At 40.1% G+C, this 25,137-nt stretch overlaps 1 protein-coding gene across 1 annotated transcript; it reads right to left on the bottom strand.

Moving 5' to 3' along the window:
* Positions 1-12,635: 12,635 nt before the first annotated feature.
* On the bottom strand, positions 12,636-14,845 carry LOC118787105 (homeobox protein SIX6). Its single transcript, XM_036542534.1, has 2 exons — positions 14,274-14,845; positions 12,636-12,937 (listed from the first exon to the last, which is right to left on the bottom strand). Exons 1-2 carry the CDS (start codon positions 14,843-14,845, stop codon positions 12,772-12,774), a joined length of 738 nt encoding a protein of 245 aa, XP_036398427.1. The 3' UTR covers positions 12,636-12,771.
* Between the last annotated feature and the right edge of the window lie 10,292 nt (positions 14,846-25,137).

Below are 25,137 nucleotides of genomic sequence, written 5' to 3'. Positions count from 1 at the left end.
TCTTAACCACTCTAATTGTTTTTCGTCTTGTAACTCCACCAATCCGAGAGAAACCTGTACCCATCAATACATCAGCATTTCAACAGCGCGGCCCCAGGAACAGAAAGTTCGGCTTTGCATGTGGCAAAGGGGGAGAAAAAAAAAGAGTGAACCCAATTATCCAACATGCTTTGAGCACTTCCTATTAATAGGGCCCAACAATGCACTCAGGACTCGGCTGCTCTTACAGGGAAAATGTTCTCATTATAGACCACATGTGTTTTTCCGATCGTTCCCCCACACCATCTTTTTCATTATTCCACTCACCGCTTGGGCTGCTAAACACTTGTCAAAACAATGTCCACTCTGGTCTAATAATTGTTTGAGTCAGGGAAATTGCCAGAGGATCCAAGTTCACATTAGGCTCTTTGAAAGAACAAAACCTTGATGACATGCACATTGATTAGCATTTCAGCATGAAGACTGTCAAGGTAATTGCCATATATTACCTGCATTGTATCCAGTAACAAATTATGGATTGCTCAAACCATTCTTGCCTACAGACAGGCACGGAACATTGATCCGTCTAGACAAACACACAAGCATAATCTACAGTATGAAGAGCTGTGATTAATAGTGGGGAGGAAAGTTAATTTTGAGAGGCAGACTTTGTGCAAGAGCTTTGTGCTTGTGATGTGAAGCCAGCAGACCACATCTCAAGAGCAGAGTGACTGGCAACAACACAGTCAATGGGCTGATATGAGGAAATGCTAAGCATATCCTATATAAGCCATTCAGAGTATTGTATACATTAACACCTTATAGCAGGAAAGTTAGCGATCCTTCATAAGAGGTATCCTTACTCATAAGGAAATTCTATTTTTACAGGCATTTAAAAAATACTTTGACCTCAAGTTCATTGTGTTCCTTAAATGTGACAATACATATATAACATTATAACTGCAGGACCTTGTGTACAGAAAGCAAGTTTCATGTTAATTTATCAATTGCAACCTCATGTCTGTCTTTTTTTCATCAAACATCTGTAAATTATATCAAGTAGAATTCATTCATCTAAAATGTAGAGTTAACAGAAATATCGGAAGGGAACAAGTCCAATGCATACTACTGCTCAGAGTGAGAAGTGATAGAGAGGGTTTTCCTTTGACCTTGAGAATACAAAATCTACAGTTTCATATGACTGTAGCTTTGTTCATGACATTGGAGGGTTTGTGTATATATCAACAGCATTCTCAACCACGCACGCACGCATACATACTCACACACACACACACACACACACACACACACACACACACACACACACACACACAAGACACAAAGTAACCTGTGTGTAGCTCAAACTCAGCAAACACACCGAGCTCCAGGGGGTTTGGCTGCGCAAGCACAACTAACAGGCCCAGCGGAGGAAACGCCAGCTGAGCTTGCAGTAAAGCAGCAGCCTATTGTCTTTCTGTGCAACTCACCTCAAGGGAACTGAACAACAGAGGAACGAAAAGCACCTCATCTGTGGGGCCGCGCCGGGGGCACATCCAGGGCCTTCACAGGAGACGCAAGTCCACAAAATAAGCACAAATGGAAGGAGTGGAAATTTAATGGTGACATGAGCCTGTCATGCATCCTGAAACAGAGTTCAGAACATTTTACAAACTCATTTCATTAACCATATTCCGACAGAGAAAACCTTCAAATGGTGGCATTGTGGCATTAACTACCAGGCACCCCTTGTGTACACTCGGCAGATTGATCCGGACTGCGGGCAGAGACTGAAGAGAGTGTGACGGACACAAAGCCACCTTTAGGGGAAATGCAAAGGCAGCAAGCATTTACAACTGCCACTACACAAATGTTCATTATTGCTCTTGGCCATGGCGCAGTGAATTAACAACTCTCTCATGGGTACGTCTGTAAAAAGTCCAGTGAGCTGGCACTTTGACATCTCTGTACACAGAGATTACAAAACAATGTGTTTTGAGCATTGAAGTCCCTTTCAACAAGTCTGACAAAAACTAGTCACATTAATTACATTGTGTTCGAGGGTCAGGCGTCAACTGTGCTGGACATTTGGAAATTACTGTTAATTTGCGCGTAAACTAATAATACTGCTTTCCCCGCCACAGGGGCAATGCAAACTGTGCTTCTGTCCTTTTCTGTGGCCTTAGGTCTTGCTTTGCGTTGCAAGGAAAAGCCACAATAAGGTGGTTGATTTCCCTCACCTTCATGTCATTTTTTCATGACAAAAGGATTTCAGACAAAATGGAATTTCTGGTAAAACAGTTTTCTTTGACCTTTGTTAAAGCAAAGATTTGACAGTGTAGGAGGGGTGAAGAACAGGTACAAAAATACAAAGAATGGAATTCAACTTAGACAGCAAATGAGCAAAAATCAAATATAAGTCTACAGTAAAACTGGATGTGTTTCTATCCTCTTTCATAACAGTAAGCTTTCACCCTCATTTTCAAGAGGGGTTGACTGATACACCACCCATAAACACAACAGGAAGAATATTTACAAAAAACAAATAATTTATTTTAATGCACAAGGAACCAGCATGGACAGAGACACATTAATCTTTCTATATTGTCAAAGAATTTAGAACATAGACAGAGAAAATTTCCTGTTGTTAGCACTGAAATGGTGTTTCTCTTAGAACCAGTGAATTATGGGTAGCAAGGGGTGCAGAGTTCAAAATTCTACAATATAAGCAAATAGCACATGTGCATTTTCTTACAGTTCAACATCCCTTAACCCATATGGCTGGTTTATTCTTCTGCTCAAAGGTAACGCAAATTGTCCTTGAATTCAGTCAATATACAAAAAAGAACAAGTTAACAATTACTCTTTTAAAGCAGTCGGTTTTAGCAGGGGTATAGTATAACACATAGTATAAAGACATACCTGTCTTTCAGAATCAATATATGAATCTCTGAATAAAGTGAACAAATACAATCAACTGGATATGCTCTTGTTACATAATGAACATATTTCTTGTCAGTACTCATCAATTTCATGAGAGTGATTCATTTCATCTATGCAATGGTGCATAAGGAGAAAATGTCATGTTGGGTTTTGTTATACTTAAAAAAAAATTAAAAATTAAATACTAACTCTAGAGGCTGAGATTTACATATTGGCAAAAGTGATTTTCTATACACAAAGAGGAATGATCCATGGCTCAGAGCTCCATGTTGGAATAAATGATAAGGGCGGGTTTCTCACATGATGCTATAAAACAGCGATTTGCTTGCCGATGCTGTGGCTGACTCAGATGTATTCGCAGTGACGGTGGAAACTGACCCTCCCTTTTGAAAGACAGCAGTTGCCGGGAGAAGTGACCCCCCCCCCACACACACACACACACACACACACACACACACACACACACACACACACACCTCCCTGCCACTGGCATGTGAAGGAGATGCTCCACCACTCCTCTACAGCCCAGGTAACCCGACCTGCCCCCCCGACTCTAATCACATTATACCTGCTCAGCACCTCCTCACCACAGAGGCTTGAGAGATTTCACGCTTCGGGAAACATGGATGGAGCTTTCCCTCAACAGCCCTCCTGCTGCCTGCAGATTTAACACAATCCCCCAAAACAGCCATGCAACCAAACCCAAGCAGACTAGTCTACCACATGGCTATATTTTGTTCAGAAAGATGGGTTTACACTAAATATGCATGAACTTCAAAACATTCATCCTAGGCTGGTACTTCAAAAAGAATAACTACAATTTTTAGTTTTTTGGGGTTTTTCTTGTTCAAACAAAAATAAATGTGTACATCAGACCATACAGGAAGGTGTTACCTTTCTCTGCCTGATAAGATGGCAGACTGAAAGCTATGTTGACAATGACTGGACAAATGGGTGGATTTAGCCCGTAACGCATGGAAATTAAAACAAGCACTGCACCCTGCGCTGTCCATTGTTCTGAAACATCTCCGTGGCTCCTGTATAGGATTATATTTCAGCAAACCCACTAGCTGTCCATTTGCACAGAGCAAGGCCGCATTCAGTTCTTTTTGTGTCTATCAGTGTTACCGCGATGAACCAAGCTAGTCACATGTCCCACTTGGCTTTCTTGTTTCTTTCATCTCCATAACATAGAATTCAGAGGATGCGTGGGAAGAGGGCAAGAACATTGGATGGTAGACTTGAGCCATTGATTGTGCAGTTCACACATTTAATATGACAATGGTGCTACATGAAACTAACAGACAGTCAAACAATGAGTAGACTGACCTTTCAGTTAAAAGATTTCTGTAAATGAAAATGGAAAAATGCACTATGAAATAGGGGCCATGTTATACCTTTCAAATCTTATCCTAAGTCACACATGGAACATAGTTTATGGCATTTGCCAGTGAAGAGCAAGTAATCCTAACATTATAGAAGTGTCCCAGTACTTTAATATCTGAAAATATTAACCCAGCTTGGAGGATTGCATGGAAAAGGAACACCAAATTACCCTTCAGTAAGTGTACAAGTCTTATGTGTTAGGATAAGCTACTTTTGTCAGAGATAAAACTGTAGTAATTGAGGAAATACAGCAGATCTACACACATCAAGCTCTGTATTTTCTGGGTGAATCTAGTATATGTAAGTATAGATTGCTGAGGGAAATGCTCTAAACATCAAAAGCAGATTTGGTGAGATAAAAACACAGATCATTTTTACAAATATCTGTCCAACGAGTCAACAACAACTGAATGAATGTGTTTCTAAATTTTCCATTGGCGAGTGCTGTGACTAAAATACATTGGCTCATTTTCCAGTTAAATAGACAGATGGGGAGCCAGCCAAAGCTTGACCCCATTGTTATTGACACTGAACTGGAAACTCCTCTAACAAAACATGTTCTGTTTCTGCATAAAAAAATGAACAATTCCATCTCATCTCTTAAGTGCGATTCCTTCTCATCATAAAGTCCAAATCTCAACTTCATGACCTCTTTTGAAGGTGTTATCGGTGAGGAAGATAGCTAGATAGCAAGCTAATACCGTTCTCTTAATGTTAGAGCTTCACACATTAGACAACCTCATTCCCTGCTTAATTAGAAAGACGATTCTTTATAGATTGGTCAAGACTTGTTGACATAAATACGGAGCACAGCAAATTTACACTGGAATTCTCAATTTATCATTTAAGTTTGAGTTAGAGCATATAAACATCTAGGTGAAGATATGCTTCTGTAATACTACCTCAAGCATATATGTTCAGTGAACAAAAACACCAAATTATTCAAACATATTACGTATTTATTCTCTGTAAGTCAATAGAAGCGTTTAATGAAAATCACCCATTAAAATAACTGATATTAAAATGAAGCTAAGTTACCTTAAATAATGTGGGCCACCACACATAAACTGAACACTATTCTGAATCAGACGTACCCAATGTTTCCTAACCTCTCCTGTGTGACATGATCCAGTATTTCATATTATCATTTCAATTGAGTGAGGTCTTTGAAAGCTTTTTTCATGCCCAAGTAGAAAACAAAAGAAAGAGTTGGTGAAACTGCGGTATACTCATTAATAGAGAAGATGCACTATTCCGTTACAGTTTGCCATTTGACATTTTCACGTGAGACTCTTCAAATAATAGAGGAAAGGGGCATAGCCTACATTTATTGAGGTGCTGCTATAATGAAAGGTCAGGTCTTTCATTATAGTTAAAGCATGAGAGTAATGCATTGAGAACCTCATGCCCTGTCTATCTAGCTGGCAAACTTAACTTTCCAGCTAGTTAGCATACAATCTCAGACTTCAGTCAGATCAATTTGGAATGTTTTTAAACTAAATGGATCCATGGCAAGCTAACGCTAAGCTAAATAATGAGCTAACTAATTAACTGAAAATAAAACAAATAACCAGATCCTAAAATAATGGTGTAATACTACCTGGCTTTACTTTTTAATCGAAGTCATAGTTTAGAATTTACCTGAATGCAGGGACTTTTACCTGATTCGTTGAAAAATGCTGACAGCACTTCCTTCTAAAGTTCCTTAATATGTTTCTACTCTGAAATGAATTACTCTGTGCTACAAAACCATAAAATTAGGAAGCTAACAAGATACCTCTCCAATACGTTAGCTAGCAGGCTCAGTGGCTTAAATTCAACATAGCTTGCTAGCAATCTACGTGACCCGCCAACTAGACAGCTATGTAGCTAGCTGGTAAGTGAGGATTTTAGGGGGGTCTTAACTTTCAAGGTCGTCAGAAAGTATAGAGGTATAAAATGAAAATCGTCTAAGATGCATTAACTGTGCGGTAGTATGAGATTGTATACAAATTCTGTGTTTAAATTAAATTAAGCCAGATGAGAAACGTGTTAGCGCCTGTAATGAGTCAGACCTGAGGGTCACTGTAGTTATTTCTGTGGGAAACGCCAAAAAAGGGACCAAATCTCAGTATGTAAGTAAGTAGGCTACCCTGTAGGGTATGCCCGGCCTACCCTGCCATCCCTGTAAGTGTTGAAACAGCATGTTGTTCCAGAAGACAGCCCTAGGAATACATCATAGTAAATAACATATTATGTTTTCAATACAAATCGTGCGCTATGGTTATATCTCGTGTACGCGTACAGGTGTAGCCTGTGCATTGTAGCATTCATATGTATTCAAATGGCTTACGCATATGCAGTGCTTTTAGGTTCAAATTTTGTAAAACTGGATATTTCACATAGTCTGTTAAATACAGATACTTCAAATGTCAGGGGTAAATATCAACATCAAGCTCCACACATGAAAAGAATAGATATTTTACAACCCATAAAAATATCAGTGTCAAACCTTGCTGTATCAGAAAAAGCATTATTCAGATTACGTACGGGAGTCCAAGAGCCTTAGTAGAACACACGCAGTAAATTGTTTAACCAGCGCAATACTGTATATATACAGTACCACTGTGTAAGAATCATTATCTGCGTTTAGTTTCAAAGCCGTAACAAAACGGGCACTATTTTAATTTTAATTTAATAATATCTAATTTAAGAATTTGACACTGTAACTAAATGCAAACTAGCTAGCGACCTTGCCCTGTTTCCATTCGGCTTCCCATGCTGTAACGATACAGCCTTGTGTTCATTACAACCTATCAGTTTGTCCGATGGCGAGTCTTGTAACGTTCATACCAGTCTGTCATCAATCCATGTCCCCTCATTGTTGCTTTTTGAGATGAAGATGACCATGCCGAACTTTATCACCAGAGGTCGCCATTTGCGCTCCAAATCAACGCACCTTTATTCCACGAAACGGTTCATAACACAAGTCAGTGTACGCATAAGAAATGCAAACAGTCCAGTTTCGAAAATTTTCTTGAAACCAGACTCCATAAACAATTATACAGTGACCGGGCAAATTTAGACTGCTGAAACATTTAGACTCTACATAAATTAGCACAGACTTTGGGGCGTCAAACATTTAGTTGGTGTGATCAAACTTAGGTCAGGGTCTGGTACGCTTCAAGGTGTGTGTCAAAATACGCTGAAATCACATTAGGTGAGAAAGCATTTTCCTTTAGTTTGCAAAGTTTTGAATACAGGTTTAATATTTTATGATAGTCTTGTCATTGTATTATCCCTCTAGATAATACAATAACAAGAGTTTGAGTGGCTCAAGAAAGCAGGATTAGCATCAAATGATGAGATTTCACTTGAATTATAATAATAAAGCATCTTATTATCTTGACGTAGGTTTACATGTGTAACAACAATTTTTTTCGATGTGTGATGCATATGTGAAATTGAAATTAATAATTTAAAAATAGTGTTATTTCACAGCTAGGGATACGAAAACATTTACTATAGGCCTACGCAATTCTCAAACCATGTAAATCTCTTCCACTGCCTTTTTAATCAATTTTAAAAGCACTCTCGCATTCATCCAAAAATGAATACAAAGACTGAAGGGGGCCTTAAAAGTAGGTCTGCACCAAAGCACATAGCCTGGCCCAAACTTGTCCCACTGTCTGTTGAGTAAGCCGAGGTGATTAGTGGGTTGTTATAAAGCACTAAACCTTGCTGAGCAATTTCCACAATAGAACCTATTTCCTAACCTTTTCATACACTGACAACACACAAAGGCAGTACCCAGGTCGGCCACTTTTACTTAATGAGAAAACGCAGTCTTGGAATCCGGCGATTCCCGCTGCACTTCTTACATAATGGCACAGAATGGGGCTCGAAAACTTTTGATTAGTTGTACTAATCAAGATCCCCGAATTTCGCGACTGTAATTATCAATAATTTTAATATTATTAAAATTCAGTTTTAATAGCTGTAGGCCTAGATGTATTATGTAGCAGTGGATCTTGGTCAATTAGGCTACCTGCGTCCAAGCCTGAAAAGGGGTGTATCTGCTCCGGCTGAAAAGTCACTAGCCAGTCGACGTCATATCTGGGCCTGTGTCCAAACAAAAAAACGTTGGATTGCATAGAGGCCGATAGATAAATAATCAGTCGGTTCAGTTTACGAAATTTGCCCTGAAAACCTAGCGTGACAGCACTCTGTCGGAGACAGGATAAGGTGTGTACAAGTCCAGTGGGTCACTGTTGTACAGATAACTTGCATTACCGATAAGACGAGCCTGCGGAAAGAAGCTGCATTGTCACGGGGTCCAGTGAGGACGGCCCCTATTGAGAACGACGCTAATTAATGATATGCAGAGTACAATAGTTTAAGTTTGTTCTCTTATAATATCCAAACCAATGTTATTCTTTGTGTGAAGAAAAGCATGTGTGTTGGTGAATAATCCATTTCGAGACAACGCCTGCGAAAGGACAGGATGCGCAATGGATGTGTCTATGTGGAATGCATCAACGTGTTTATCTGCCAAATAAAACCATCTCTAAAATGTACATCAAATGTCGTTTCTTAGCATAATGTCATTGTACGCCAGACACTGGCGTCTGACTCAGGACACCTGAGATGGGGCGAATCACACCTGCGTTGAGACCGCCTCGCATTATTTTCTGTGATACCATGTCACTGTCATTATATTTTAAGTGGCATTGTATGTACAACAATACTGCTTTTGTTTAAGAGCAAGAAGTAGGTTATCAACAGGTGAGCGATGGACGAAAATGAATAAACAAATGTCGTGAATCAACAATACACTGGGACAAAGGCGTAGCCTACTAGACTCTACTATTACGACGACGAATAATGATAATAATAATAATAATAATAATAATAATAATAATAATAATGACTCAAAAAAGAAAAAGAAGGGGAACTTGTGGACCAAACAAAAAAAAAACCCTCTTTGCTTCTCCCTTGTATGTTCTGGTATAACAAACAATCGTGAATTTTGGTTATTCCAAGCACAGTAGTGAAAGATTGTAAAAATAACGTTCCTATCCTGTGTTGATAAACAATAGGAATTATATGTGTGATCAATAAAAAAAGATGTGATTAATAAAGGTATATTATCCCAAACGTCTAGATGTTGTTTAATTATTATTTCGAGCATTGAAAATTGCATTGCAATATTGAAAATTACTGTGTAAACAATAAAGTATTGCAGTAGTCTACTACGGCTATTTTCTCGTAGCGTTAAAGCATTTTTTTAAAATTAAAAAGCAGTATAGAGCCATCCACCAGCTATAAAGTCAATTCGATCGAAGCTAAAACTGGAGAGAAACTTTCAAATTGGTGGTTATTTTGTGGGGCTGTTATAGGCTATCTACCGCAAAGCCTTTACAATACGTTCACCGAACTCTTAGTTATAATAACCCACACAGTTTCACCTGTAATATGAAACCGCTATGACAACCTGACAGAATTTAGGACATACAAACGCCACACTGACACTTTTTTGTTGTTATGTATTTTGATTGAAATTTAGGCTATTTTTTAAATGCCCAAACATGCAAAGGGCCAAGAGACGCAAACGGCACAGGATGAGCACGTTATAAAAGTAAATGCAGAAAATAATGACCCATCCATTCCGCAGTGCCTCCTGCAGCTGGCCTTGTACCCGCGAAAAAAAAACGTTGGAAAAAAAAAAGTTTGATTTCCGTCTCTCTGGCAGCCTCCCTCGACAGCTAACTTTTTCATAGAAAGGGGAAAAAAACTTATTAGCTGCTTCCCTTCACAAAACATCGGGAGCTCTCCTTTGTTCGAGCGGGGACTCGAGACCCCATCATTAGCGCTGATTACCGCTGACCAGTTTGACAACCTTATTGACTGCTAAAAAGACTTTTTCATGTATCCCTCCCGGGTTGCCCTCGTTTTCAATGGAAACGGAAATATTCTGCCATCTTGTCCCCTCGAGTTGAATGAAATCCAAAGCCCTTTCCCTTCCCCTCACTCTCTTCCTCCTCCTTTTTACACCGAAACACTGTTTTGGCCCCCGTTTTGTTCCAGCTGAAAGGCGTTTTTAAAAATACAGCTTGTCCCTTTCACTCGCTACAGTAATTAATTACAAATAGCACCCAGGTGTGCACCAATAGTCACAACGGTTGGAAGCACAGCTCCTGCTCAGTTTTATTTTGTATTAACTCTGTTCGGTTGAGGCGTATAACCTTTAAACTACATTCATGTGACGGCACACGGAACATGTCGTCCGACCACGCCGCCGTTTAGAGGCCAAACAACACTGTATTATGCTTTTGTCTTATTACACCTGTTTAGCAAATAACGACAAAACGTAACAGTCATTTAAGATTTTATTAATATATCAGCCCCCTTCCGCTCCTCCCCCTTCCAGCCCCGGTGAATCAAATTAAAAAGAGCAACGCTGTTACTTGAATCTATTAATTTGGCAAGTTCAGACGGGCTAATGAAAAGGACCCTAAGCATTCACTGCGTGTTGTTATTGCTATAGGCAAGTAACACTCTCTGTTCCAGTGTTGTTCAAATATTTAGATTACCGACGGTGGCAAAACTATATGAGTCTTTCAGCGATGAAAAGAGAGTCTCTCGCATTCATGCCCCTTCTTGAATTATCCAGAGGCGACAAGTGAACAGTCATCATTTCGCATGCATCACCGAACCCAGAAAGAGCAAAAAATATTATAAAAGCAATACTAGGCTTATGACTTATAAAAAAAGACACTAGTCCGTGTAAATATGAAAACAAAAAAACACGATTCGTGTTTTCCTAAAATAACTCTTAATTACACAGATGCATGCCAAATATATTTCAAGCACAATAGTCGTTGCCACTATCACCACTATTCACACATCTCTCAGGCCTAAATTGTAGCGGAGGGACATATAGCCTTCTTTTAGACGACATTTTTACAATAGTTATAAAAATGTTTATCATTTTTGTAAAAATGTTTCCCTCTTATAGTATGACGCCTGAATAAGTCCAGCGCACCGACCCAAGTGAAAATTATACACAAGCAAGGACAACATATCATGTAACGCCGAATTCCTCTGTCGAAAACGGTATCAACCTTGTGAATCTACCATGTGTCCGATATTTCATTTTTTGGTTGCTGTTTTGTTTTCACTCAATCTCGTTTCATGAGTCGGCCTTTCTTTGACCTTTCGCTGTCATGTCGCATTATATGAGCCTAAGCATGTAGGCAAATAGCAACGGAAACGTGTCTGCACGCATAGTATCTCATATACATAAGCAACACATTTTTCATTCAGATATTTTCGAAAATATAAGAGTAATACATGCTGTATATGTGAAATGATGGGGAACACCATTATTCACATGGACTCTGTGGGCCTAGGTATACTGGTATCCATGCAGAAACGCAGAAACGTAATTTATACTACAACCTGTGTATTTTGCTCGTTAGTTATAATATGTGATCATATTACTTATTCATAATACTATATTTATTGTCCCGCATTTTCATATTATTCATTTTGAAAACGCTTTTTTTATTTTGAGAAGTATCAAAACTGATACTGATAATTAATGAAAATCCAAATCGGTTGGCCCATTTCTAGTCCAATCAATGAACTCACCCCAGAGGATTTAGAATAAATTTGTGAGACCATTAATCCAGACTCTTCAGTTTGTGTCGCGTTGTTGGGAAAAGATGAACAGCTATCAGAACCTTTGTCATCTTATGTAGGCCACTAAAAATACAGGTCTCACATTTCACCTCAGTTGTTAAGAATAAAACACCCTGATAGTGAATTGCTTTGATCAACAAATATTTATTAAGTTATCTTTTTTTCTTTTTTACTGAAACATATGTCCACTATTCAGCGCACTGCTCTACGGTTCACCTGTGCACGAGGCAAATATTAAAAACATCAAGCAAATGAAGACGAAAATCTAACAGAGCCAATCATTTAAATAAGTAAATAAACATTATTTATAAAACTTTAAAAGTAAAGTAAAAATTTCACAGCGTCTTTTTTCAACATGAAATACCCACAGAAAAGCAGGGCAGGCGCTCAACATTTTTTTTTTTTTTTTTTTTTTTTGAGGCATCAGCTTTTTCGTCCTCCCAAAAAAAGAATGGTGAAGATCTATGTTTTTTGTTTTTTTTTTCAAATATCTTCCACTGTCCTTTTTCACGGCATGTTATAGTTTTCTCTTATTTTTTTAGTTCAGTCATCCGTTATGGAAAAAAATACATAATTGAGAAAAAAATGAATATTTAAAATGACAAATTTAAGACAGGGCATTCCCGTGGATCCCTCGCGGTTTGGCAGCCTTCAAAAAAGAACACCTTCTCTTTACTTCAATGCAGGCACTGTTTTTGTTTTTGTTAGATTGTCTGTCGTGATCTCCCTCCTTTTAGTCGCGTTAATTTTTCTCCTCTTGCTTCCTTCGGGCTGCCCGCGCTGTTAGATGTCACATTCGCTGTCGCTGGAAGTGATAGATATCGCCGAGGCGGCGGCTTTGCTGGACAAACTAGCTTCGGGGCTGGACGCAGTACCGAGTCGGTCCACCGCGACATCCTCCTCGGCCAGAGACCGAACCGAACCTTGGGTCAGGACCTGCTGTTGCAGCCTTAGCAAAAGACAGAAATGGCAAGTGACGATCATAATCACATTCAATCCAGTTTTATTCATTATAATAATAAAGTATATAACAGGCAGAATTTGGATTAGTAGGAATGCAGACAGTCAGGATGAACTGCCAGACGAATAAATTATTATTATTATTATTATTATTATTATTAGTGTTGTTGTTGTTGTTTTTTTTCGTATGTTTGTTTTCATGCTGTTCTTGATGTTATCATTACTAATAATTTCAATTTCATCACACAACAAAGTGCTCAAATAGTCACACGTATAATTCTTCATTCCAGCCCAGAAAATGCAAGTGGAGAGGAGATCAGGTATGGATTTGACCTGAGTAGTTGATGGGTAAACGTATCTCTGAAACTACTCCCTCAGAAAATTACAAGATAGAACTCGATAGTATTAGCATTGCGTTAATGAAAATAACAGCTTGACAGTAATCGAAATGAATGGACTGGTTGAGAAAGATCTACAGTGACACAGCGCAGTATGACTATGTATCAATTCATAAAATACGAAGAAAAAAAATGCCTTTGTCAGTTGCTGTACTTTGACATATTGCATTCACTTGACAGTAAGCCTGACGACACTCACAGCAAAGCAGTTCTTTAAATTATAACCAATCAGCTTGGAAGTCACGTTTAAATTGCGCCGTCTGTCTGAAAATATTTAACGTTGCACAACTTCTTCGAAACCCGAATGGTTCATTTTTTAGAGCAACCTCGTTCTAATAATCCGACAAAACGGATAGAGATAACATTATTCATTTAATAAACTAGCAAGTGGTTATAAGACATTTAAGTGCCCATTATCTCTTCTATTTGTGCAAACTATAGCCTGGCTATTTAGAACAGAATCTTGGAATACTATTTTAGGCCCCATCACTAAACGTAATGCGTCCTGTAATGGAATTTCAGATGTATAGTTCTGTTGAATGGTGACCACAAAAGTCAATTGTTCACCCCACGCAAATAACCTTGGTCTACATAAGGAGGTATTTTATAACATGTAGGCTATTTTATTATTTTATTTATTCTGGTTTTGGAGATGTGGGAGGGGGGGGGGCGGTGATGTTGGGAATCCAGTTCATGCTGAAAAAGGTTAAACGGTACACATACAATTTAAATCTAAAATTATACTCTTTCTTTGTTGTAATAATATGTTCCATTCAAATAATCTACCAGTTGCAAGAGGAAATGACACATTTTCCATTATCCGCTGAAGTGACTAATGTACACAGAGAAAGCACGACTGCAGGAAAATAAAGCGGCAGAACTACGTGAGGGGCTGAGGAGGGTGCGATTGTACATACACGAACATACCTGTTTTTTGCCGCCGCCGCTCTATCCCTTTGTCTGCGGTTTTTGAACCAGTTTCCCACTTGTGTGGGAGTAAGTCCCGTTGCCTGTGCTAGCTCCCTCTTTTTGCTAGGGTTCGGATAAGGGTCCTGTAGGTACCATTCTCTGAGCAAATGTCGGGTTCTCTCCTTGAAGCAGTGCGTCTTTTGTTCCCCGTCCCAAATCGTCCTGGGCAGAGGGAACTTCTTCCTGACTCTGTATTTGTCCACCGGTCCTAGCGGGCGGCCCCTCAGCTTCTCCGCCTCCTGGTAGTGTGCCTCCAGCCAAAGGGCCTGCAGTTTCGAGTGAGACTCTTTAGTGAACTTGTGGTTTTCCAGGATGTGGTAGAGCTCTCGGAAATTCCCGGTGTGGAAGGCCACTATGGCCCGCGCTCTGAGGACCGACTCATTCTTGTTGAGGACTTCGCAGGCTGCAGGAGCAACGGGCAGCGACCAGAGAAAGCGACCGAGACGTTCAATATCTCCGCTTTCCTCTAAAGTCTCACAAACCCCCGCTACCTGCTGGGGGCTAAAATTCAAGATAGGCAGCTGAAACATGGATGCTTCTCTTTTTCCCCGCTGTCTCTCTGTCTCACTCACACTCGCTCCCACTCTCGCTTACCCTCTCTCCCTTTCGGATCCAGACAAAAAGGCAATCCCAAAGTTAACAGATCAACCGTTAAAAACACCGAGGAACGATGCCCTCTGGCTGACTATAGCAGCCTCGATGGGTGAACTTCGTAGATTGCAAGTACGAGAGTATACAACTAGACCCGAGATGTTTTTTGAAGAAAAAAGACATTCAGCCCTCTGCTGATTTTCTATTGGACTTGGCAGATTGGTTGCGTGGTTGCCATGGATGCCTGTCAATCACTGTCAAGTTTGCCAATCACGCGGAAAGGAGCGTAAAGGGATTTCAGCACCTCCCAAAGCTCGACAGCGCCTTTTAGAAACGAAAACATTCTGACCTTTGCTTTTTGTCTTCAAATACTTAATTGCCTTCGATGTTTTTTGTGCATTAGCTCCTTCGCACGGCGCTGTTTTAAAAGAAAAAGAAAAACGTTAATACATTCAGTTAAAATGTGTTATTTAAAACAAACGTTGGCTGTTCTTTCTTTACGAAATAAAATACCGGCTGCTAGAGCGAACGCTTTTTTATTTCAGTCTCCGGATTATCAGTGTACCCACATTTCCTGTAATTCGGAAAGAGACTCCGAAAAGCATCGTTCATTCTGAATGAAAAAGGTCCGCCAGGACTATTTTCCAGAGAAATAGTTATTTTATGTCCCAGTCAAAACATGACGTAACAACAAATTCATTCACGTTGCGATTTTAAAATCTCCAGGATTGTTGTTATTATTACTATAATTAATACAGATTTATGAAGGAAAAAGGAGAATATTGTTATTGCAACGAGACGCTGAAATAGTTACCGCTTGAATTGCGTATTAACGCGGTGTGGCAAGCATGGAAAATCGGTCGCAAAGAGTGGTAGTGTGAAAAAAATTAAATATAACCCTGCGACACAGAATGAAACACCTTGCTTATGATCGTTGAAATAATGCTTGATAATCACACGTGGTATAGGGATTTCAAGCTTATACGTGAAATATGTCTTACATGTAATTACTCTACGTAGCCTATTGTATCCGTTGACAATACGTTTTGTGAATATGTAAATACATATTTGGATGAGCCTCATTTAGCTTTTGTTGTCATTGTTTGAGACTAGGAGAGTAATTTTATTTATTTTTCTCATTACTGCTCCTTGGTTTGCAAAGCTCCTCTCTATTTCGATGCCATTTCTCATCCACACCACTCCTTGGAAATCATCTATTATAAATTGCGGAAAAATAAATATATTTATGGATTATGTGAGAGTGCTGTGTGGCTGGCTATTCGGGTTTAGTATCAGATACACTTCGCTTTGTGCACAGGCTGATTTCGTAAATAAGAAGGCGGATAGATAGCGCAGATGGTTTGAAGTGTCGGGTCAGATTATTTCATGCCTGGGTACAGTGGAAAAGTTCATTCTGACGGAAAACCCTGATATTATTTTCACAGATCCACGCAGTTCAATTGAAACCCCTTCAGGGTCTTTTACATGATTTATAGGAGGCTCGTGGCCCGCGTTATGGAACTGCCTTATGTATAAAAAGCTGCTCATTTTTATGTACTGTGCTTGCCCACGTGAAATGGCTTAATGTGAATGCTGCAATACCTCACCCTCAAAGCTCTGCTGTTTCTCATACGGTAAAATGTAAGACCTGACACCGTAACGAGGAATTATCTGCGATTTCCATGCTCTGTGAAACATATACAGAAAGCTCAATGTATACATATATTATACTGTATCTTTATCATACATTGATCTAATGTATACAAATATAATGTATACATTAGATCAATGTATGATAAGCAAGTGAATAACACTCAAAACAAGAGAGGACTGTGGATGCTGGGAGTGTTTGTATGCTAAATTTACATGACTGTCCCTGGGAAACATATATTAGAAGAGAGTGGAATAATGATGCCATTTCACTCTTCCTAAAAAAAATCATTTCCTTCTGTAATACCTACACTAAACTACATATCGTGTCTTCCTTCACAGTTTGTGATCATTAGGTTTTGAACATGAAACGTCATTGTCAATTCATAATAATCATAATTCATAATAAATTTAGTATCCTAATCATGGGTTAAAGGTTGTTTTTGGCTGAACTGGAATTATTTTGGAATTTGACAAGTTATCTGCGGCGTAACTTCATTGTCAGTTATATATCACTGTCAGTTCATAATAATCAACATTTAAATATTATCTACAAGAAAAATAAAATAAATAAGTACCTGCATAAAGATTGATTACATCTGTTTACACCTGTAGTACGTATGGTCATTTGATTACACGTATGATTGGAAATATGATTAATCATTCCTCTTTACTGTCTTATCTCTGTATCCTTCATGTCCTGAAGGAACCAGATGGGATATACTCAGTATAAAGTAGTAGAGGCGAACTATAAAGAAGTAGACGCAATAAGGAGATTAATGCTCGTCCCGGAATTGTCATCTATAAATCCCCATTATTACAGGTTTAACACCGAACGTTTAAACAACCGTAAATAAAGGATTTATGAGCGCCTTAGAAATTAGGCTAAGACACTGGCTCATGTGACAGAAGAGTAATGTTGTGAAGCTGACATTTCTGAAAAATTTACAGGCTTGTTACTATTTAATCATGTAGGCATACACAAACCTAAATAAACACGGGTTTTTGGAAAGACAGAATTAATAAAGGATAATTCATTTTTAGGATACTATTACACAAATGGAGTGTATTCATAAAACAAGCCTCAGTAAAATCCATGACTTTTTCGACCAAACCATAAGGCACGCGCTGATGAATTTAGGACGTTTTGGATTGTGTTGATTTTTTTTGTCTGGCTCTGTTAAATACATGCGATATCTTTTGACGACAAAACTCAAGTTTTGATTTTTGTTGGGAAGCCTTCTCTATACAGCTTACATAAACGTAAACCCGTCAGTCAGCAGAACGGTATCAAGCAAGTCGTACAGCACCGCGAAAAGAGACCATGTGTTGTGGATGTAAATTCTGGCAAATGCGTTATATATCATACATCGATATGAACCGAGATAATGTAATGGTTAGAGTGCAGACGTAAGTATTTTTCTAAAAGGTCAAACAGTGACAAAACACGTCGTTTTGTTTTAACTATAAGCAGCAGGCGTGTTGCTCTCCAGAGAAAGTAATAGCCCAATTATCGTAGTTAAATTAAATGAATTAAATTATAATGACGTACATAATTTATTTAGTGGACTTAATGAACGTCTAAAGCAGTCAGCAATAAGGTAGGATATTCAACCAACATGTTTGTAACAATCACATATTTTAGAAATAAAGCAGTGCTAAAGTATAGTCAGTTACATTTTAGAGCAAAGTAAGTTCTTTGACGGTTGCGTCAAGTCTTAAGTTTGGTCAGTCAATCAGACAGGATATCTATAATAAATAGTTATGTCAACAAGTACTCAAGTCAACAAGGTGGCTCGTTTGCTACATAAAGGGATTTTAGCATTCTAAGAATCTAGATAACTTCGCCATAAAGCATGAATGACACATTTTTGACTTTGGTTTCAAATGAGGGGGAAACATCACTTTTGTGGCTGTGCATGGTCTACATTCACTTGTGTGTTTTGTGCAGTAGGCCTACACAAGATACGTAAACTGTATTAAAAGGGAACACCACTGAGCTTTACTTGGTCATTAATGGTTCTGAATAAAAAGCTCTGACTACCAATGGGCAGTCTATTTATTTCCTGCATAGGATTGGGTGCTGTATGCTGTGTCTAAAAGTACAAAATATTGCTGAATAAGGCCATGTCATCTTTCATCTGGTCAGCTTTAACTTCATTGAAATAGGAAAAGGGTTGCGTGAACTGTCAAAAGCAGAATTTGACAGAATTTGACACAAATTATAATTTGATTCTTTGCTTTAGGTTTAACGTTTTAAATGAAGACGGATTTTTTAAAACCCAACATACCAAAAAAGCAGTAGAGTATTCTTTGGACTTAAATTTACATACTTTGCGTTACCGACTTAATAGATAACAGTCATGGAAAAGTCCCCATAACCTAAAAAAACAGCATCTTGGATGAATCTTTCTTACAACCTGCTTATTTGCATTTAACTAATTGCTAATTGGGACAAGTAAGATTTTACTGTGCTCATTGCAGGGAGACTGACATCAAATCAACATTCTTTAAAATTTCACATTTTATTAAATGTCTGTTTAATGACAGATATCCATATTTAAGAACATCTATTTCACAAAAGCAGGATTTCATGTGACTACTGATTGCAAGAGCCAAGATTAACCCTGCAGTTTCCATATGTCTCTGCGCGGCTGGGTCTTCTTTCCCGCGTATAATGAAATGATTAAATTAATGACTTAATCACCTATTAAATCTGATACAAAGGAAAATCTCCCTTATCCATGTTACCTCGCAGAGTAGCGGGGGCTTTTTTTCCCTATCACAGGGACAAGCATCAATGAAAGCAGAGAGATGCCAGGTGTAAAAGACCTGTGTCAGTCAGAAAAAAGAAAGGGAAAAAACAAAACAGGATCATCCAATGTCCATAGATTTTGAGTGAATGTTTAGTCAACAGACAGAAGCTGAAGCTATTTTTTCCCCTGTGCTTTGCCCAGTGAGATGCTTATCGTTCCTGTTCATAAATATTGCCCTTGTGCTGGTAACGATATCAGACCTTCACCCCGAATATATTTAGTGCCTCCAACTGGAGCTATCGCTGTGGTGAACTGTGTCTGTTCTGTATCTCCGTTACAAGAGGAACCTAGAAATGAACAAAAGAGAAAACACAGTTAGGCAAAGTCTTTCTGAGTAGGTTCCTCTGGATAAGGGGATCTGCTATGCAAATAAATACTGTAACTATAACGTTGAGCACCGCAGTGGGAATTGTTGCATCAGAGAAAGTTGGTTTTTGCCAATCAGAAACAGCAAAATGTGGGCCACTCCCTTCAGCTGTGTGACTCAGAAGCTCTGTGATAACAATGTGAGCTGGTGTTGGCGATCCACCACAGATAGAGGGGGACAGGGAGGCAATGGAGGAGAGCAGAAGTGGTGTCAGGAGGTCAGCGAACACAGGGCAGGCCTGCCAAGACTGACCTTTAGCACTAATGTGGAGGGAGGAAAGCACTCATTGCCATTTCAAATGCACTTCCTATTGTGATCACGATCTTCAGTCCTCTTCAGCAGAGATCATCAGTAGCTCTTACAATGTTACTTAGCTAAGCAGTATCTGGTCAAAGCTAAACACTAACACTAAACACATACACACATCAGACAACTGTGAAAATAAGTCAAATAAAAATGCATGGTTGCATGGAGCTGCTTTTAATCATGTCACTTCCTATAAAACAGAAAATAAATAGTAGAACTCTAATTTCAGGGAAGGCTTGGTCAGTGTTCTAGACAATGCGCTTTCCACTGTCAGTCATATTGGAGAGACTGGATGCCCACCTGACCGTTTGCAGCCTATCAGGAGAAGCAGACTGCTCATTCTCGAGCCGTCTGCCTGCTTTTCCGCAGCCCGTAACTCTGTAATCAGAGCAGATGTAACAGCGCTGTCCAAACACACACAGCCCTCTGATAGCTCACATCCACACGCGAGATGAGTAAACAAGATATTAACACCGAGGAGAGGAACTTGCAGACACAAACGGTGGCAGAGCCCATAAATGCTGCAATTTCCCTTCCATTCAGCAGACAAACAAACACAAACATTTGATTCGGATCATCCATTTGCATAGCTGCTGGGTCATAGCCCGCATAAAGCTTTTTTTTTTTTTTTTTTTCCTCCCTGCAATTTGCCAAAAGAAAAATACATTTGTTTTGAATCACCCATTTGCGCAGCACAGGGTCATATCCTGCCCAAGGCAGAAGAGAACAAAAAGCAATGAAGGAGTGAACAGGCTGTAACTGACCCAGATTTGCAGCCAGGCAAACGAGACATTAAAGAAGCTGGTTACCATCTCCCGTTTCAGTCATTCTCCGTGTCTCTCCCAGATGCCCTCCCCTCCACGAAAACGTAATGTCCGCACATCGCTCCCCATCCCCGACTACCTCATCCAACGCTCCACTCTGTTCCAAGGCCGTCCCTGCCAGCTCCCTGCCCCCTTCCCCCACCCATGCCCAAGACAGCCAATCCACCTACCCTGCCCAGAGCTCTCATACATCCCAGCAGCCAACAGCCCACATTAGGGACCTTTCATAGGACTACAATATTTACACGTCCGTTTTGTCATGAATGTGATGTTTCCTATACAACCTGAAGGTCCTTTAACAGTTTGTTTATCCAGGCATTTTCACAAGGCCCTTTTGAATTGGCTTTGTGTTCACATGATTTCATACCGAGCATTAGAAACACAGGCACAGATTCAATCTGAGAACAGTATGCTTTGTCCTTTACTGTGTACAGGGAAAAGTGAGCATTATGTATTGTGGTGAGGGGTTTTTTTTGGATGCTAGCAAATTATTGTGAATTTGTTTGTTGCTGAAATGAACAAAAAATGTTGTGACAGAATTAAAGCAAAGGGTCCATGCTGAGGATTTGTACCCAAACATAAGGACGTGGAACACTGCCATTAGACTGAATCTGGGTCCAGGTGTCTATCCAGGATTAACTTTGCAATTAAACTATCATGCCAACAGTTGTATTCACAGCATTCCAGCGGCCTAGTTCTGGTGGCCCCGAGTAGGCTATGAATGAGCAAAATGTTGCATTTTTTGCAAAAAAACATTTTTTTCAAAGCCATATCGGCTGCAAAGGAGATGGATGGATAAGCAGGAGCCTCTGAAAGCTGTGTTTCAGTCCCATTAGCACTTGGTCCGAGCTTTTTACGTCATTTAATCTGTGGATTTATGGTAACAGAGAATACTTCTTATCCATGGACCCACTGGCCTTCCCCCCATAATCCACCAGCCCTTACTTAAACCCCGCTGACAGAGAAGGGCGAACAGAGGCAATGTCTGCATCGAGATGGAATTAACAATGTGGGCAGAGATGCCAGCTTCCTGACACAGATATCCCCAGACATTTATACCAACATTCGCAGAGAGAGAGAGAGAGAATCTCATACAAAGCATTGTCTGTTGTGCGATCCTTTCGCCGAACGTCCAATCCGCACTCCCTACCGATGGGTGTGTCAGTCGAAAGTGTGAGCTGTGTACGTGCGTGGCACTCTTTTCATCGTTTACCCCAACGTGCACCTGCGCTGCCACACAAGAAGGAATATTATTATGCGCAAAGAGCCGTTGCACTCCCTGTGGAATGCACTTCACCCCAATGATAGGCCACGAATATCATTTAAATATGTGCGCTGCCACGCACAGACCACGCAAATAGAGATGATATTACACCAGGGCTGATTTGAACAGCGTAGAGAGCATGATGATAATGCACCATATGAACCACGTCTGTATAAGTTTAGTAGAGCATTCATTGGCTCAACACTGACAGGCAGACCTTCAAGCTGAGGGAATACAACGCCAAGTGCTGCAAGAAAAAACAAGAAAAGGAAGGGGAAAAAAAAGAATGACAAAGAGGAAAATAGGCCATTATTAGTCCTATGGTTCAAGGAGCTTTTTACTTTATTTAATGGAATGTCAGCTTTTGAAAACTTATGTTCAGTTTTTATTTATTTACAAAGGTTCCTTCAACGCTAGAATTTGCTTTTCATGTACAACCAAAGAACAGACTTATTGGTGCTCTCACACTTTAACAAGAGATAACATAACCTAGTACTTGTAGTTTCTTATCAGGGCAACAGATCTCTATCAACTACACTTTCGCTCTTAAATAATGACTACATTTTATCAAATGAACGGTATCCTTGAAATGAAGTTCAAATGCATGCTTATTTATAATTTATTTGTTTTAATGTTGTGATGGTGTCCAGTGCATGGTAGTTTAGATGTGTTGGATAATGGTATCTGTTGACTAAGTGACTAAGTGAATATTAAGCAAAAGCTACAATGACAGTATAATAATAATAATAATAATAATAATAACCACCATCATCATCATCATATACAGCAAGTAATTACACCTTTCAAAGACAAGGGAAGACTAATTGTCGACATAACAATGCAAAGGTAAGTCTCTTATTAATTATAGTAATGAAACCTCTGAGACTTTATAATGTTTGGCATTATTTAGTAATGGAGTAATACCGCCAAGCAAAATATTATGTGTGTTTTCTGTATTCTGTAAGTGGATCTAAGAACTGGGTCCAGAAATTGTGGTATTGTGAAGCTTCGTCAGTTCACTTTATTCCTAGGCCCTGATCCTGTCTAAACCCAATGCACTTTCTCCACGTTGTGAGTAGCCACTGTATGTGTCATTTTTTATGTTTCTTTAGTATTTTCCATTAGCTTCAGGGACAACAAAACTCATAATTTTGCATTTGAAGGAAAAACAATTACATTACTGTTAAAATTTGGGACTCAAAGTTACAACACATCACAATAAGAGTGCATATAGTCTGAGGTCCAACCAACACTACTGAGTGAGCTTCAGTGAAAAGTTCAGTGAAAAGACTGTATTGTGAAGACATATGTTTATGTGCCTAAAAAACTGACACACAGAATCAGGCCTCTTGTCAGTCTTTACAGTAGCTTTTAGCACTTATATCAAATCAATGCATTCATCTATACATTCCTGTCCTCTGCATATGTGTATGTAAAGGACACACCCACCCCACAGTGTTTTGTCTCTCATGTGACCACTGGCAAGATCCTGGGACTATCCAAAGAAAATCCCTTAAATCTCTTGCATTTTAGGAAGCCTAACAATGTAATGAACCAGTCGTCTCACAATAAAATAAAACAATCCATTCAAAAAGCATCTGTGATGTTATTCCGTTTCACTAAATGAGTTCCCTTCAGTGGTAGAATCAGTGAGAATACCACATGCTCTTCAGCTAGCTCACCAGTATAAATGGATAAAATTCTACTGCAGTCATGATTCTGATTCTCTGTCATGTCAATGCTCCAGAATGCTCAAACTCAGCGGGGGCATTATGGCAAATCCAATGAGTCCAGAGTTCACAACTGCGCAAAGAAAATTCAGACCTTCCTTCAGCTCTAAAATCCGGTCTTCTGGTGGGAGAGAGGAAGTGCAGCTGGAATGCGTCGTTGTGTATTTGCATTGTACATTGACCCTGTCTTCCGTAAATGTGGAGCTCGGTAAAGAATAGATTCTATCAAGGCAACGCTTTCACTGAAAGAGAGGGCTAAAAAAAGAGGACCGGAACACTGGGAGTCCACAAAGCCAGTCAGACCAACTGTAGCCCGGGCCAATGAGGATGACACCGATGCAGACGTGCTCGAGTCAACCGACACTGCCTCAGGAAGAACACAGAGACAAAGCGCATGCAGGGGTGCGGCTGGCAAAGTCTGGACAGTCACCCAGGTTCACTATTTAAAACGTCTCCCTTTCCCAACACACCCTCCCCATGTTTGGACATCGAGGTCTTTTCGTTTCTAATTGTATTGGATGTTTTCGTCGTCCCGGCTAATGTAGAGACAGAAAGCCTCTTCTTAGCGTCGAGTGCCAGGTCATACACTGGAGAGGAAGCATAACTGTCGAAGACGACTGAAGTCACCCTACATGAGTCACAGAGGCAAACGGGTTACGCATGACCTCTGCCAAGCATAAAAATGCCCCGCGCTCGGCGCGCAGACACTGAAAAGGTGCACATCAGTTCATGTTAAAGGAGGTCGTTAGCACTGAAGGGTGCTAACATATAGACTTTAATGAGCGCGGCTGATATTATTAGCTCGGCCGAGAGGAAAAAGTGTGACACTCTGAGGGTGGCGATGGCGGCGGTGGCGGTGCGGGCGGGTGCGCGGGGCGGCGGGTCCGGCTCGTGATTTCCCCAGCGTTCAGTCGGCGGCGGAGAGCGTGCGGGTTAGCCACAGCTGTCCGTCGACGCGGGAAAACGGCCTAATGCAGATCGTTTGTGGCTGGACGGGGCCCCTGTTCTGCACCGTGTGTCTTGACGGCACCGGAAGTGACAGGAGTCACAAGCGATCAGAGTGAGGCCCCCCCCCCCCCCCGACACACACACACACACACACACACACACACACACACACACACGCCCGGCGGCTCGTGGGCCCTTAATGACGGGTGACTCAGGCCCAGGTTACACCGCAGCGTTGCTCGCCTCTGCCAGACCCGTCTCTCCCACACTCAGCCCATTAGCGGCTCTGCTCTCTGCCTGGCCAATATACTTCTCCCTGCCTTAGA

The sequence above is a fragment of the Megalops cyprinoides genome, chromosome 12, assembly GCF_013368585.1.
Source record: "Megalops cyprinoides isolate fMegCyp1 chromosome 12, fMegCyp1.pri, whole genome shotgun sequence".
In the NCBI taxonomy this organism is placed as follows: Eukaryota; Metazoa; Chordata; class Actinopteri; order Elopiformes; family Megalopidae; genus Megalops; species Megalops cyprinoides.
This window is presented reverse-complemented; position numbering and strand designations above follow the sequence as displayed.

Excerpts from the sequence above, each read along its gene's own strand:
- LOC118787105 (XM_036542534.1), bottom strand. The coding sequence starts at position 14,845 with ATGTTTCAGCTGCCTATCTTGAATTTTAGCCCCCAGCAGGTAGCGGGG. Across the intron at positions 12,938-14,273 it reads GCGGCGGCGGCAAAAAACAG|GCTGCAACAGCAGGTCCTGA; the intron begins GTATGTTCGTGT and ends TCTTTTGCTAAG.